Here is a 17450-nt window from a genome sequence, read left to right as displayed (position 1 = left end):
ATGATTTGTCAGCTGGCGGAGTGGAGTCCAGAGCGGCTGCGTTTGAGCGAGACTTTGGTCGGGTCGCTTGCTTGTCGAGGCGAATCCGTCGCGCTGGAATTTAAAAAGGGACTCCCAGGCAGCTCCCGATGACTCCACGACGCACAATGACGAGAGAAGCAAAGGAGACGTGTTGTCTTCAACTAACCAGAAGCTAAACCGGCTAACAGTAGTCGACGTAACCGAGACGACGTTGAAACGGGGTACGAGCACTTCAAACATGTACTTTGTGAGGACAAATAACACACTGTAGGTGTTGTTTTTCTAAAGCTAAAGTCAATTTGCTAACTAGTCGCTGGTGATGACTAGCTTACTAAGTGATGCTAACAAGTGCAAGCTCTAAACTCGTCCCCTACCCATTCGTAAGAGAACAATAACATCACAAGCTGCTGAATAATGCATGTCTGCTTTGTGAAGGATGCCATTTTGAGTGGGTTGTAGCCTGTAAGATACTATTTTCATACGTCATTTTGTCTTTTTCCCCCCTGACAGACATTATTCTGCATCCTCGTCTACCTAAAGCAGAACTGGGTTGACTGTCGGGTGTCCATGGCTGCTGTGGTCGCTTACACGCCACCTTGGTGGGTCAACCTGCTGCACCGACTTCCACGTTTCAACTTCAACTTGGAGCAAACGAGCAGCGACTTTCAGCCTTGGGAATGGACCTATCAGGAGGTACACATTCATTAGCATCCACTTGCATGGGTTTAATTGACTTATGTGTGGCTTTTTAGTACCAACTCAGGTTTAAAGAGATTCCTGGGTGACAAATGACATGTTAGCGCGTTATTCTGCTTCACCTTTTGAGTCCAGTCACCATCTGTTGACCTACTATATCCGTCTTTTGGCCTATTCCAGCCTGAAGACCAGCTGGTATTGTCTAATCCAGACCAAAGCAACCTTTGACTTGGGCGGAGGGGGGGGGGGGGTCTCTCCGGCCGTTGTTTTCATTGTCTACATTTGGGCAATTCCGACACCACTTTTTTGTTTCCTAACTGACATCAGAAAACCGTTTTATAGCATCTAAAATACCCAAAACACACAGGATATTTTAGTCAAATTCAAAACACCAATAAAAATGACTTAAAGTGTCTAAAAACTACTTCAAATTGAACCCGGAAGTGGCCAGTTTCATATGGTCCCGCCCCGTTGTTCGTGGTGTCACGCCAAGACGTCTTGCCTTGCTCGAGAATCAAAACAATGGCTTCAGATTCTGAGAAGATGCTTTCTTGTTACTCATCCAGTTATGAATATGATTCAAATAGTTCTGAAGAGGAAAGCATACATGTTTGCAATCGATTAAAGAATTTACTCGTGTCATTTTGAGGCATCTGGACAGAAATGTAGCACCCAAAAAATGCAGAAGATGGGGACAAAGCTCCGTGGAAATGGGCTGATTTGTCTCCTGGGAATTTTTGTCACTGAATATCAAATAGTTGTCTTGGTGCAACACACAACGATTCACCATCGCGTTATTTGTGTTTTCCTTCTAATTTACCGCAAAATGCATTGTGTGTCCTTTCTCGGTCAGGGGCGTTCTTTCCGTGACGTGACGTCAGGGATCGTCTCCAACTCAAAAACAAGACTTCCTGAATATTCAGCGCAAGTCTTAAAACGTAAAATATAGCTGTATGCGGTGTCATCTTTGTAAAATACGCTCAGTAAAAGTCATTTGAAGCGATTTTACAAATTATGGACACAACTTGTCCGGAGGCATCGGTTGTCCTTTAAGGAATGATTGTTGTAAAAGATACATTATTGGTACATTTAGGCAGTTAAAAGAAGATATATAGGATCACTTCCTAATGCATTTCTTCATTGTTTGACATTTGGACTTCATTTCTTCACGGTCATACTTCCCCGTTTCAAAGTGTGATTCAGATCTTGATTCCGATTGAAACAGGAAGACACTACCCAGACATGCGTCATCATCTTTTTGTCTTTGTACTGACAATGAAAAGTACTCTCAGAAGTGTACTTAAAGAGTACACAGAAGATTTTGTTTGTCGTAACGCATCAGTCCTTTTTCAACGGAAGTATGTTTGAAGTGATTATAAATTCCAGAGTTGGTACTTTCTGACTTTGTTGCCCAATGCCCGGACGTATCATTAAAATTGAAAAATACAACTTTGGGATTCCATGTGTGTGTGTGTGTGTGTGTGTGTGTGTGTACATACACACACACACACACACACACACACACACACACATATATATATATATATATATATATATATATATATATATATATATATATATATATATATATATATATATATATATATATATATATATATATATATTGCGGTTGGGGCAATTCATAGACTGAAGCGACATTTCACTCTTCAACATTCATGTAGTCCATTATCCTGACATTGTCGATTTAATGGAATCCATTATAGCTCCGTTACTTTATTGTCGACAGTCCATCCTGTTAGTTGGAGGTGTGGCGCTTGCCTGTCTGGCGCTGGACCTGCTGTTCCTTCTCTTCTACTCCATTTGGCTGTGCTGCAAGCGCAATAAAAACTCGGACCAACCCTCGGCCGACTGCTGCTGCACCGCCTGGTGCGTCGTCATTGCAACACTCGTGTGCAGGTAAGCAGCCCTTGACGACATCACGCAAAGCAATTGGAGCGCAACCCATGTTTTTGCATGACTCGCCCTGATGCCAATGTTTTCCTGGTGCATTTCATTTTGGTCAAAGGGTGGGATTGACCATCTGGACTCATGTTGTTTAGCATTTGTTTCTATTCCGCCATATGTTGAGGTGCCGTTCTAGCCATCATAGCTGATTCAGCAATGCACAAAAAAAGAGCTGTGAAACCCTGATGAGGACGTGATGGCTGTATCACAATCAGTCCCTCGTGTTGCTAAAAGAGTCCCTTTCTTTCATCATATACTAAATACACAGGAAACATGTACGTGCAGTTTCCCCGAATATTCGAAAAGCTGTTTGTATGGTCCATAATTTCACCGCGGTTGGGTTGCTCAGGATGTATGTCACCAAAATGTCTGAAATGATTTGAATTGTTTGTCAGTATTCAGATTATTTGTTCCGATTTATTTGTTCTGATTTCAAACCAGGCGGCCCGGTAGTCGAGTGGTTAGCACAGAGGTCGCCGGTTCGCGTCCCACCTCGGCCTTCCTGTGTCGAGTTTGCATGTTCTCCCCGGGTCCGTGTGGGTTTTCTCCTGCATTCCAAAAACATGCATGGCAGGCAGATTGAACACTCTAAATTGTCCCTAGGTGTGAGTGTGAGAGTGACTGTTGTACGTCTTTGTGTGCCCTGTGATTGGCTGGCCACCATTTCAGGGTGTCCCCCGCCTCGTGCCCGAAGACAGCTGGGATAGGCTCCAGCACCCCCCGCGACCCCACTGAGGAATAAGCGGTACGGAAAATGGATGTATGGATGGATTTCAAACCATTTATTTTCCATAGGAAATATCTGTAGTTGTAATCTCCTTGACAGTCAAAATTGCTGTGTTAGTACCACCCAAGTGTTTTAACTTGAATATTTTCCAGACCATGGCAGTGTGAAAACAAGTTAACTTTGCTATCCATATATACACTTCCTCTAGGTGAGCTGAATTTTATCCTTAACATAGACGACTGAGAATTTTTTTTAAGAAAAAAATATTTTTTATTATACAATGTAAAAAAAGACTCATGATTTTTAAGAATGTGACAAATGTTCACTTCAGAGATTCACCCTTCCCCCCTTTACTCCCGGCAACAAATTGTGCCTTTCACTACAGAAAATAACATCCCTGTCCCTCCCCTGTTAGCTCCTTTTCTGCAACCCGAGGCCTCTCTCCCCAAATACGATCTGATAACCCAGGCAGAGGGCCGCCTTTGTCAGGACTGAGACCTTTGGGGTGTACATACATAAAGTTCCGTTCTGTAGAGGTTCCATGGTTCAGTGTCTGGTGTTTGAGGCGTCTGAACTGACAGGGTTAATGTGGGGTTCAACCTCCATGTCCACTGGCTCGCCACCTCCCTCGCTCGCTGTTTTGTATTTTCTAGCAAATTCCAATCCCCCTCGCACACGAACCCTTCTCCTGACCGTTCTGTCTCTTCCTCCCTCCTTATTCCTTTTGTCAGCGCCGGCATTGCTGTGGGTTTCTATGGGAACGGCGAGACTTGCGATGGAGTGAATTGGCTGACTTATTCCCTGCGCCACGCAAATCGCACAATCACTGGTGTGCAGAAGCTGGTGAGACTTTGATTCATAAATAATTCACACATAGTTAATTTCCCTACAAGACCCGTTGTGCGTTCCCTCATCCCTCTTGATTGTCCCCTTCTCGGTGCAGGTTTCCGATACCAAGTCCTCACTGGACGGGATAGTAAATGACAATCTGAAGGTGCTCGAGGTTCACTACTCCCAGCACACAGACTCCCAGTCAATCATCCATAATCTGAAGGGCCAGCTGGACAAGATGGTTAAGCAGATGGTGAACATCCCCTTCTGGGACGACAGTAAAAATCTAGTCTCACTGGGGGAGCTGGCTGACAAGATCGAAGTTTACGACTGGTACAGGTGAGTTGCTCAATAACAAAGAGGAAACCATATTGGAAGATGATAGTCGTATATGCAAATGTTTGTCCACTTACCTCAGTGTCGCTCGTTTGGGATCTCATTGGCTTTTGTTATGTGGGCGACAAAGTGATTGTGTTAATGAGCACAGATGCTATCGGGGTCTCGTTTTTTCTTTGCCTTTCCACCTTGACGGTCATTCAGTAAATAATCCTTCAGATCTGTTCATCACTCTTCCTCGTTTACATTGCGATTATCTCTCCTTTGAAACCGATTAAACAAAGGGGGAGCAATGAATGTCGTGACACCGTTGACCCGACTGCCGTGTGTTCCGATTATTGCCGACAGTGTTGCGGGAGAAAGCAATGAGTGTGAATACAAACTGGTGTTTTACAAGATCATTTCTGGATTGAGAAATCTTGTTATGCCTGAAAAGTATCAGCCCTCAGCCACTATTTTTGTGTCTTAATTCTCACAGGTGGCTGGCCTATCTCAGTCTACTGCTCTTCGACATCCTCCTTTGTCTATTGGTTCTGTTCGGCCTCATTCGCAACTCCAAAGGGACGCTCATCGGGTGAGTCGCGACGCAAATGACTGTGACACTGCAAGTGATCTGCAGCCACTAACACTGAAAGACCTGGAACAGCGCTACATAAAAGTTCTGACTTCACCTCCTCAATATAGTTAAGTCAAGATATTTCACGGCCGATAAAATTGATGCCAAAAGTGTCTGAGATGTTCGTTCGGACACTGTGAACAAAGACCTGAACACAGGAGGATTGTCTTTTACTGCTGGCAGGGGGTGCAGTTTTCATGAAGCCACTTTGTGTGCGCTTCTCGACCGACGCCCGACCTCGTCAGCTATCTGCCAAGCTATTTATTGAGAGTACATGCAAATTCAAGTTATAAATTAATAAAACACAGCCTTCTTTATTTGAATACCACGCCTCTGGACGTCCCATGGAAATCCCTCCAAGTCATCCCCTGGTACAAGCACCAATATCCATAAACCAACAACATTGACATTTTAATGAGCGGCCTTGCCATGAACTGATAGATTTGTAACCCAGCTAATGATATCTTCTTGTGCAGGAGTGTACCAAATACTCCCTTCCACCCTGGGTTGCGTAGATCTCTGACTCAAGGATGAGTTTAACTGGCTGTGTCTGTTCGATAACTATGAATGAGCATCATAATAAAATCAATTCTAATAGCTTCAGCTAAACGCAAACAAAAAGGGATTCATTTTCTTAGCAGTGTCAATAATTATTTTGGGGGGGATTCCAACCTCCACCCATTTTCCACTACATGATAACTGAGTAGTCATCGCAAAATATGTACAGAGATGTACAGGTGGAATCATTTTATAAGGTGCAACTATAATTACTGCCGACTTTTAATAGTTGACGGTTTACCTCACGCTCCTTAGGGTTTGCTTGTTTGGTGTTGTGGCTCTGCTGGTCAGTTGGGCCTCACTTGGGCTAGAGTTGGCTGTCTCTGTGGTGAGTGTCCGCTTCTGATGTCAATATCACACAAAGGTGGTGATGGATTTCTCTTTTTTGAAACTGCTGTCCACCTCCCACTCACCCAAACTCCCTTTCACATTCGCCTAGACCTCCAGCGACTTCTGCGTGGCTCCTGACACATACACCACCCATGTGGTTGCCGGCTATGGAGTAGTCGATCAAGGTATTAGTAATTCACTTTATGGGCTCTATTTTCTATTCTGCAAACCTTCCCTCTGTTGTTTTTTGGGGGTTGGGGGGAGCACTCATTTCAGTACCCCCCCCCCCCCCACGCCGCTCTCAATGCTGTGATTATTGTGTATCAGTGAGATGGCATTGTTCGAAAGAGCAGGGCTTGTCCACCGCTCATAAAAAGCCTCTCAAAGTGGCAGCTAACAGTGTTAAAGGGCAATGGGCTGAATAGAAGTGTCAATGCCGCAGCTCGTTTTAGCAATTGCCTAAATGATGGCATGGTTATAAAAAGGCACATGCTCTGTGCGGAGTGGATGAGGCAAGTGAGGTGAATGAAAGGATTATCAAAGTAGATTGTAAAGAGAACACATTAAAAAAAGTACTGGTGTAATTGCACCCTTCATCTCAGAAGGCTTTATGACTTACAAATGCAATCTTTTTCTGTGCTTTGACTTTCACAGCAATGTTTTTTTAATTTACAACAGATTCTTTTCTTACAGACAGTTGCTTTTTTAGGTGTTCAATTACCTTATGTTTCTGAGAGTCTCTGACGAAGGCGGAAGCATACGCCGAAACATGTAAGGTAATTGAACACCTAAAAAAGCCACTGTCTGTAAGAAAATAATCTGTTGTAAATTAGAAAACAAGTAGACAGCATGAACTTAACACAACTAATGTTTTATTAAGTCGCTTTTTCCAGCCCTCTCTTCTACTTTCCTCCCACTCTGCAGTCATGTCAGTTGGCCAACAGCCTCATAATCCATATGAGTAATAGCTCAGCCTTTTCACAATTAAAAATGGTTGCATATTAGAACTACACTCCAAGACAGAAACCGCTTTTGACAAACACTTATGGAAGGGCCGATTATTATTATTTTTATTGTTCTGTATCACTCAGCCAATGTCAAAGCTAAAGCACGACTACTCCCTGTGTATTTTCTCATCCATCACCAAAGCTTTGTCCCGAGATTCATCAGCGAAGCAGAACAATTACGTTGACATAACAATGCGAGCATGCCACATTTATTACCGTTGTTTGGTTTGGTGGCTTTTTGTTTTCATGCCCGAGTCGAACTGACTCTGGAATGACTTTGCTGATCTTGATACTGTGTTCTTGTGGTTTGAGACCTTGTCAAACAGACATGCTCCATATCGTCTCGAACTTGTCGGGACTTTTTCGGAAACAAACAGCATGTTCGACTATCTTGCATCGGTGGGACACTATATGTAAGACGTCACGTGTTCATGCAAATCCTGTGACTTCAACCGATGTGCTGATTGAAGAATAGAAAGTATTAGTACATGTATTCACTGCTATCATTTTGTCGCCCGTTTCCACTAGCTTTCTATCCGTATGCTAAATCTGGCTTCATCTGGTCTGTTTTATCCACAGAAATCCTCCAGTACTACTTAAGTTGCGATGTGGAGCAAACTAACCCCTTCCAGCAGGTTTGTTGCTTTTCACAAATCCGCTTTGTTTTGAAGCTGCTCACGCTCTTTTATACTTGTTTTCCTGACATAATTAAAAACCCAGCAGAGAGCATCACAAAAAACATTTTTCTGTACTACGGGGACAATTTGCTGCATGCGGCTACAATGAATCACTGCCAGTGATGCACAAAGACAGCAATCCCATTCTGCAGCATTTCCTGCGTCTCTCTTTGCTGGGTTTGTGTTGGAAGCCAAAAATGGAACTTCCCTTCTGCAACAAATCTATAGTTTGACTTCATGAAATAATGAAAGCCTTTTGAGTACTCGCAGAGATCTATTGTTAGCACCACTGCTTTAAAGAAAAAGGCGCTGCACTGTCATCATGCTTTCACATGACTTATAAATGGACGCAGCACTTGAGCGTAAAAATATAGTATAAATATGAAAGTTAAACAAATGTTCTCTTTCAGAAGCTTTCTGTGAGCCACAAAGCACTCATCGAGATGCAAGACGACGTGCTGCAGCTTCTGAGGTCCCCCACTGCGGAGGATAATCTAACTCGGGTAGGTCTCGAGTGTAGTTATCACTGGTCAAGCTCCTCCATGTTGTGACTTTTTGTTGTCATTCGTGATGACGGGCAGTGAAGCGCAGCGCACTTGCTGACTGCCCACCTGGGGGGCACCTCGCATTATGTCCATTTAGCTACATTAGCCATTTTGTTCAATACAACGCTGCATTATTGTCCTGGCTGTTGATGGGTACAAAGTGGAGCTCATTTCACTCTGCATTTCCCACGCACAGAAATGCGCTGAGCTGGCAGAAGCATTTGTGCGAGACAAATGGACATTAGATACTAGAGCAGTTGCGAGGACGACGTGACGAGTAAATAAAATAAAAAAAAGTGCAGTTTTGCGATACAAGTGGTTTGATAATATTAATTGGCAGTTTGTCAAGATGTAATTTATCAGTTTTCCTCCAGAAAGATAAAACATGCTGTTAATTGTTGCTCTGTTTTGAAGTTAACGCGGAATTACACAGTGTATTGAAAGCAATAATTTTTAGTCTAAATTGTAATGCAAACACATAATGGCAAATGCCAAAGGCAGCTTTAACATGATGGGGTGGCTGTTCTAACCCTTTAAAGGACAACCGACGTCTCCGGACAAGTGGCGTCCATAATTTGTAAAATGGCTTCAAATGACTTCCACTGGGCATATTTTAATAAGATTCCACCGCATATAGCTATATTTTACGTTTTAAGACTCGCAATGAATATTCAGGAAGTCTTGTTTTTGAGCTGGTGACGAGTCTGTGTGTGACGTCACGAAAGGAACGCCCCTGACCGAAAAAAGACGCATTGTAGCGCTCCTTTCTTCACGTCAATGTATTTTGCTGTACTTGTTTGGTCTGGGGACCTCGTGTTGCACCCAAAAGCCGCCAGAAGAGGGCGTCCAAGCTCCATATAAGGAATTTATCAGCCTGTGGAAATGGAGGTGGCCACAGAAGGTTGCCATTTTGTGCCTCTTTTTCGGTGAGAGATTTCCCCTCAATGTTGCCTCATAATGGCACAGAATAAATTCTTTAATTGATTGCAAACATGTATGCTTTCCTCTTCAGAACTATTTGAATTATATTCATAACTGGATGTGTAACACGAAAGCATATTCTCCGAATCTGAAGCCATTATTTTGATTCACAATACAAGATGTCTTGGCGTGACGTCACGAACTGGGGGCGGGACTTTCTGAAAATGCCCAATTCGCAGCTCATTTTCTTGCAGATTTTCGACACTTTAAGTCATTTTTATTGGTGTTTTGCATTTGAATAAAAATATCATACTGGGTGTTTTGGGTATTTTAGATGCTATAAAACGTTTTTCTGATGTCAGTTAAGAAAAAAGTGACGTTGGTTGTCCTTTAAGAGTTGGGTATTGGAACACAAGTGGTGCAGCAATACATGTGGCCAGACAATATAAATAATACACATTTATATATTTGATATCGTCTGCCAAGAATGACTGATATGAATTCGCAGGGCTGAATGATAGATCAATATCAATATTTATGGTGATCTTTAAATACAATGTGCCCACTGTATAGTCGTGAAGTGGCACCACTGAGTTCGTTATTGAGCCTTTCTTGGTTGGAAATAAAGTTGATCCATGGTTAAGTTCATTTCAGCATAGTTAATTTTTTTTAACCCATCCAAACCCCCATCGTTCATTTCCAGGCAAGTGTCAAGCAGATCCAGCACGTACTGAATGCTACTGAGATCAGCCTTAATCAGCTCACCGCTCTGGTGGACTGCCGCAGCCTACACTTGGTGAGTGAGCCGTGTTATGGAGACTCGTATACATGCATGGGGGAACCTCACTTGTGGGCAGACGACCCGGCCGGTGCTGATGTGTTGTGACATCGGTGCAGTGCAGCTCAAGTTATATAAAGCCACCTTTATTCCGTACTTGCTCTTCTGACTGCGCTTGTCTTCATAAATAACCGTCCTCACAGGAGAATTCCTGTCCAGCTGAAAGCGGCCCGATGATGATGATGATAATGAGTCGCTTGGTTGTCTCCAAATTCCAAAACAGCCAAACATTCCACCCTCCTGCCGCATTAGCAAGCCATGCATGCAGAATGGAGAATGTCGTGTAATGTGGGGGAGTGTTGGGCTTTTTTAGATGCTGCTGACAAAATGTGCTGCTTCCTGTGTGTGCCTGCGCGCCAACTGTGAGCTCAGCGGTTTGACCCAGTTTGAAGTCAATGTCTAAGAACCAACTGCGGGCTACGAATTGTAAGCCAATTGTTTCAGTCTTTATGACTGTATCTCTGACATGTCCACAGGACTACGTGCAGGCCTTAACAGGCATGTGCTACGACGGATTGGAGGGCCTCCTCTACCTGCTGCTCTTCTCCTTCGTCACGGCCCTCATGTTCAGCTCCATCGTTTGCAGTGTGCCTCACACCTGGCGCAAGACACGGTAAAGCACCTCCGAACCGCATTTCAAAAATGGCGCTTCTCAAATCTGCTTGAAAGCTTTTCAGGGGAGGTTTTATGACCACACACTCCTTTGTACACTTACTTATGATTCATGACAAGCCATGGCGTCGTAAACATTTATTCCAAAGTCTAGTTTTGGAATGGCCACAGGAAGGACTCTGATACAGTCAATGAAAAGAGAACCGTTTTTGTATACAATTTACCCTTCAAATCACAACACACCAGCTGCATCCACAAGAACTCAGCTCCCCCTCGGCTCTGCAATCGTGACGAGTCGGCCTAAATCTGTCGCAGCCACTGCCAGAGTTGATGTCATCTTCCACAGCGGGAAGGTGGAATGAATCTTGATGCTTCTGTCCCACCAACCGTGGTCACGTTTCGCCGGAAAGTGTTAACACAAGCCCAGCTGGTCTGCCGTGTAATTATGAGACCCCCTTAGGGGTAAATGGAGTGGGGGGGGGGGGGTTCATCTGTCTGATCACAGATGGAGCTTCCTGTTTTAACAGAGGCCGCCTGTTTCCTTCAGCAGTCAGTGTTAAGCGTGTTTAGTTTGGAGTGGAAAATTAGTCTCATATTCAATTGAGCTTTAGGTCAAGTATGAACGTGCTAAAATAGTCAGATAAAAACATGACCGGTGGAAACTTCACCGTTTGCGGCTTTTGCCTTTTAACTCATTCACTGCCAGACGACGTGCAAAAAAATTTATCCACTGCAGTGCCAGTTTGTCATTTTCACTCAAATTACAGTTTTTGTACTACATAAACATTCAATTCACCGTAAGAAACCTTAGATTCTCTTCTTTCATCAGAAAAAGAGTTAATGCCTATGTTATATGGGTCTGGAGTTATCTGAGCTTGAAAAGGGAGTGGCTGTACAAAATACAATGTAATACAATACATATTGATTTAAATAGCTCTTAAAGGACAACCGACGTCACTTTTCTTGTTTCCTAACTGACATAAGAAAAACGTTTTATAGCATCTAAAATACCCAAAACATGCAGTATGATATTTTTATTGAAATGCAAAACACCAATAAAAATGACTTAAAGTGTCCAAAATCTGCAAAAAAATTGAGCTGCGAATTGGGCATTTTCACAAAGTCCCACCCCCAGTTCGTGACGTCACGCCAAGACGTCTTGCATTGCTGGAGAATCAAAACAATGGCTTCAGATTCTGAGAATATGCTTTCTTGTTACATATCCAGTTATGAATATGATTCAAATAGTTCTGAAGAAGAAAGCAGACATGTTTGCAATCGATTAAAGAATTTATTCTGTGTCATTTTGAGGCATCAGGGGTGGGAAATGTCGCACCCAAGGGAGGCAGAGAATGACGACAAAGCCATGTAGGGAATTAGCCCGTTTCCACAGGCTGATGAATTCCTTCCATGGATCTTGGTCGCCCTCTTCTGGCGGCTTTTTGGTGCAACACGAGGTTTTCAGCCCAAACATGTACAACAAAATACATTGACCTGATGGAAGGACTGCTACAATGTGTCTTTTTTTCAGTGATGTCACGTACGGACTCGCCACCAACTCAAAAACAAGACTTCCTGAATATTCAGCGCGAGTCTTAAAACGTACAATATAGTGGAATCTTTGTAAAATATGCTCAGTAGAAGTCATTTGAAGCCATTTTACAAATTATGGACACAACTTGTCCGGAGACGTCGGTTGTCTTTTAGCAACAACTGAAGCTATAACAAAGCGCTAACGTGTACAAAAGGCAAATGCTGCCCCTGCGTGGAAAGGAAAAACATTCCAAGAGTTCTGACCAGCGCTTGATCAGCACCCCCGAAGGAAAAAAAAAAAAAAAACGAACTAATTCGAGAATGGCGCTTCACGTCACACTTTTCAATTTCTGAATACATTTGGGAATGGCAGCGAATGAGTTAATGAGTGTTGCGCTTGACCCGCATGTGAGGTATGTGAGCAAGTGTAAATGGTATGCTCATCAACTTCAAACTTTCTTGTAGCCAGTTAAGACCACCATCCATTTAGCAAGTGTCTAAGAACAAACAACTAAAGTGACCTCGTGGCACCTCTCTGGTTTCCCTTTGGAGTATTTTTAACTGCGGCAACGTCTCCCTCTGGTGGCCTCTCTTCATATCTTGACAGATTGGACAATGACAGCGAGTCACTGGGCCGAGGCGAGTCACTGGGCCGAGGCGGGAGGCAGAACCAAGACAACCTGTATCGCGTCCATATGCCCAGCCTCTACAGCTGTGGCAGCAGCTACGGCAGTGAGACGTCCATCCGTGTCGCTGCGCATACTGTCAGCAACGCGCCTGTGACAGAGTACATGTACGTAGCACTCTCGGTTGTAAGCCTGGCTACTAAACTTTTTTTCCCCTGTAAGGGTGGCAGTCACAACAAAAACAAAGGCTGCTAAAGACAATTTGACATTTCATTAAATTTGTCAAAACACAGTAAAATAATCTTATCGTCTTCGTTAACGATGAGGCACACAGTTGAGTTTTTCTGTAATTTATTAAATACTTTTATCTAATATTTATTTTGGTTCTTAATGATTCTCAGGATGAAACAAAGCAGGGTAGGAATAGTTTTGGATTTTTATTTAATCCTGTTGGTTTGAATTTTTCTCCTAATTTCATTATCTTTTTTTCTCTATTCCGTTTTTGTCATAGTCTGTACAGCAGGGGTCGAGATCCTTTTTGACTAAGAGAGCCATAAAAGTAAAATATTTAGAAATGTTGTTCAGCGAGAGCCGCACGCACTTTTCAACAAAATGTCAGAATGTATTATTTATGATAACTTGTGATAGTACTCACCTAATGGTGGAATATGAATGCTTTTCCATTCCTCATGATTGGTAAAAATCCAGCCAAACGATCTGGATGAAAGTCAACTTGCTGGGTCCATATGTGAAGTTACTGCAAGCTAGCCTGCACACGGCTCATTAGCTTCCACACTTGCCTTCTGCTGTCTCTCACAGAAGTTTTTAATGCTAACGTTAGCATGGGGCTTGTCAAAGTGCCACTGACATTCAACTGTTTCATTGCAAATTAGAATCAGAACCTTTTCTCTCCACAAAGGCCTGAAGTGTACAATACTCATCATGTTTTTACTTGTTGGGTTTATTTAAAAGGGGTGTTTACCTGTTTCAACATGAAAGGCCACCTAGGTCAGTATCATCCAATCAAAATTGCTCTTTGAACATCAACGGCCACCTTAGGTCAGTACCATCCAATCAAAATTGCGCTTTCCGCCAACTGCAGCCCAAACAGGAAATGAACAGCGAAAACATGAGAATGTGTATTTACTTTTATCTGCCAGCCAGATGCAATCATCAAAAGAGCCATATATGGCTCATGAGCCATATGTTCCGATCTCTGCTATACAGTATAATTTTTCCGATATATGGAGTCTTAGATTAAAAAAGAGTGACCAAGATTGTGCAATAAAAGTAAGCCATGTTTCTGAAACAAGTGTTTGAACCTCTGTGGGATGTACAGCAACACCAAATTGACATGAATACAATTGTGCATCTTTTCTCACTTTTGACCTCTCTTCAGCAGGGCTCAGAACGCCAACTTGCCCAACTCCCGTACAGATAACACACCTTTGATCGAACAAGAGTCTCCGCCACCCTCTGTGAGTTCAAACCGGCAATCGGCCTCTTATTACAGATACGCCTTTTTATCATGTTTTAGTGTCCAAAGTACTGAGTCTATTATCACAATAGAAAGTTGCTGGTTGTTTATTTGGATAGCGCTTATGCATTTTTGACAGAAAGAATTCATCCGAGCGCCGTTGTTTGTTCGCAACGTGTGTATTGACAACCTTTATTCTGAAAGATCAGACGAACATACCTCAGTATTTGGAGCGACTGCAATGTTCTCGGGTTTCCCTTGGAACAGCATCTCCAATCGAAAACCTCTAAAAGCCACCCCCAACCTTCTCCCACTTCCCATCGATGCTTCTGTGTCTGACCTCCTGGACACTTTTCACATTTCTTCTCTACACTCTGTTGTTGTCTTTTTTTAATTTTATCTCCCCCGCCCTTCCCACGCCCATCCGTCCAGTTGTATTTGACTCCCGCCCACACTAACAGTGGTCACAGCTGGCAGCTAAAGCCTTCGGACAGCTCCAGATCGTTTTGGTAACCTCGTCTGCTATGCTAACAGGTACCCAATATTGCAACCCCCTAAGCCTGTTCACAGTGCCAACCCCTCCCGCACCTACCAACTTTCCCCCCCGAAACCTAATTCGACTCCACAGTGTCCCACCTGATGTTTGTTGCCTGTGGCCAATGACCCCCCCCCCCAGCCATCCCCGGGCTGCATCCATTTCCAACGGAGCTTCGGCGCCATCTTGTGCATTTTCTGGGACGCTACATTGAAGGCCTGACGGCTCGAATTGATACGGAAGGACTTCTTTAATCGATTGCAAACATTTATGCTTTCCTCGTCAGAACTATTTGAATCATATTCATAACTGCATGAGTAACAAGAAGGCATCTTCTCCGAATCTGAAGCCATTGTTTTGATTCTCGAGCAAGGCAAGATGTCCTGGCGTGATGTCACAAACAAGGGGGTGGGACCTTCTCAAATTCACCATTTTTAAGGTCATTTTGAAGTAGTTTAGGGACACTTTAAATCATTTTTATTGGTGTTTTGCATTTGACTCAAAATAGCCTGCGTGTTTTGGGTATTTTAGATTCTATAAAACGTTTTTCTGATGTCACTTAGGAAACCAAAAAATTGCGTCGGTTGTCCTTTAAACTGTGTAAGTACGGTTGTTTAATATCCCACTTGAATGGGCCACAATGAAAGCAGAGAAGCAAGCGAGCCAGAATATGTTCCCTTAAAATGAACAGATTATCCACACTTCCTTTTCCTAAATTGTGCCGCTTCCGTGTTCGGAGTCAAGAGTCTCCTGCAGTGTTTCCCAACCTTTATGGAGCCAAGTATCCATTGTGTATACATTAGAAAAATATAATCAATCTTTCTACATGAAATAATGACTCCAAACTATTCATAAATACCAACACATGGACCCCCCAAAGTGATTGTACCTTTTGAAAGAACACAACGGTACCTTACCTGGTTGGGAATCACTAACCTACTGCACTCCCCTCCTGATGTTTAGCTTGAAAAGTCACCAATATGCAGCCACGGTGGGTGTGGTGCGTGTGTAATTTCTGGATCCCCGCTGTGAATGAACAACTCGTAAAGAGTCGTGAAGGTTGCTAGCATCTCTCAGAATCTCATCTTCTCATTTGTTTGTTTTTTCCATCTGCTTCTCACTCACAGTATACCTCCAGCATGCGGGCAAAGTACATTGCTAACAGGCGACCAGAGCCCGACCTCCCCTCGTCAGTTTAGCCGGAGCCGGAATCAAATGGCTGATCTTTTGAAAGCCACACCGCCTTTTTTTTTCTTCCTTTCACTTTTTTTTGTGGCTTCCTGTTATCATCTCATTGGAAGATCTTGGCATCACTCTAACTTGGCGTTCACTTTTTAATCCAGATTCTTACAGTCAAATCAGGAGTCAAATGACTGGAACAAATGAATCCTGAAGGATGACAAAAGGAGATTTTTTTTTCCCGTGACCTGATGTGTGAAGACCTTTTGCAGAGCAGTCTTGATTTGTTTTGTTTTTTTATCCATTTCACAGTGTTTTTTCTACTTGTCTTAACTCTGATGTTTGCAACCAGTCATCGTGCTCAACTTAGAGCATTTTTATTTCCTGTTGGAAATTACCCAACAACACTTGTGAGCTGCCAAACTGTGAATTTGGAGGATTCAATGAGCAAGCATTACTGGCAAAGTGTCCGTGAGTAAGGGAGGATGCAAACGTTAAATACTTGATACGTCATCATACTACTGGAAAACATTTCTCGCCATTTCACTCTGCAGTTTTAATTTTCAGGCATGACTACAAAACACAATTGTGACTTCTGCAAATCTGCCTGGCAGCAGCTAAGGAAGCTGTCACAATGCAGGCGTTAACAGTTAATGTGAAATGTGGAGTTTGTTTTTCTTCTTTTTGTCGAGTTTCAAAAAAAATTACATTGCCAATGCAGCATCTGACAAGCAAATGTGTTTTAGCATTTCTAACAAATAGATGACGACGACGAGTTTACGCCCATTGTGCGCCGTCATATTTTGTTGGCAGGAGAACTTCCAGGTGGTGCCAATCAAACTTTTAAATGTCTTAAATGAGCCTGATCCCCCTATCCCTGCACTCCTTCCACCCTTTTACCCTCAATTGTGTTTTATGCTCTGTACACTTTTCATTTGGCTATCGTGTTCTCGCTCTTTGTGTCCTTGTTGGATGATGATGATAAAAGAAAAAAAAAAACATCCTTTTAAAAATTCCTTGCTTTAAATAATCTGAATACTGAGAATTTTTAGAATTAGATTTTTAGAATCTGAAGCCAGCACATAGTGTTGCTTCATTTGTGCAAATACGGTAGCTATTTTCATTTGTAATCCGGTTTACACTCTTAAGTTTTTATACAAGCTCTTTAACATGTACATAGGAGGAAAAACAAACAAAACGGTGGTTATTTGGAGTTTGACTTTGTCGCGTTTACAAAAATAAAAAGACCAAATTAAACTTTCGTCCTCATTATTGTTTTCATTCCGATATCAGACACGAGGTGGCAGCAGAATATCGCTGCTTTGTATCAACCAGCTTCTGTTGGACAATGTGTGTCTTGTCTTGCATATTCTATTTTCAGATGACATCACGCACATCTGAAACTGTTTAAAATAACGAC

At 42.8% G+C, this 17450-nt stretch overlaps 1 protein-coding gene across 5 annotated transcripts; it reads left to right on the top strand.

Moving 5' to 3' along the window:
* Nucleotides 1–18: 18 nt before the first annotated feature.
* Nucleotides 19–17287, top strand: ttyh3a (tweety family member 3a). Of its 5 annotated transcripts, none has more exons than XM_089018587.1 (15): nt 19–242; nt 532–714; nt 2465–2634; nt 4141–4252; nt 4353–4579; nt 5055–5150; nt 6006–6078; nt 6190–6265; nt 7667–7722; nt 8178–8267; nt 9934–10026; nt 10545–10681; nt 12821–13006; nt 14239–14317; nt 14749–15960. In XM_089018587.1, the coding sequence occupies exons 2-15, from the start codon at nt 589–591 to the stop codon at nt 14827–14829; spliced, it is 1602 nt and encodes a 533-aa protein (XP_088874713.1). In that variant the 5' UTR covers nt 19–242; nt 532–588; the 3' UTR covers nt 14830–15960. The 5 variants fall into 5 exon arrangements, with proteins under 5 accessions (XP_088874713.1, XP_088874711.1, XP_088874714.1 ...); XM_089018585.1 differs by having other exon boundaries at nt 21–242; nt 8175–8267; nt 14749–15959; XM_089018588.1 differs by lacking the exon at nt 14749–15960 and adding an exon at nt 15979–17287 and having other exon boundaries at nt 22–242; nt 8175–8267.
* The last annotated feature ends 163 nt before the right edge of the window (nt 17288–17450 follow it).

This window comes from Hippocampus bargibanti, linkage group LG17 (assembly GCF_051943395.1).
Source record: "Hippocampus bargibanti isolate YZ-2025 linkage group LG17, ASM5194339v1, whole genome shotgun sequence".
Taxonomy (NCBI): Eukaryota; Metazoa; Chordata; class Actinopteri; order Syngnathiformes; family Syngnathidae; genus Hippocampus; species Hippocampus bargibanti.
The sequence above is the reverse complement of the archived record's forward strand: the minus strand, read 5'-3'. Positions and strand labels throughout refer to the sequence as shown.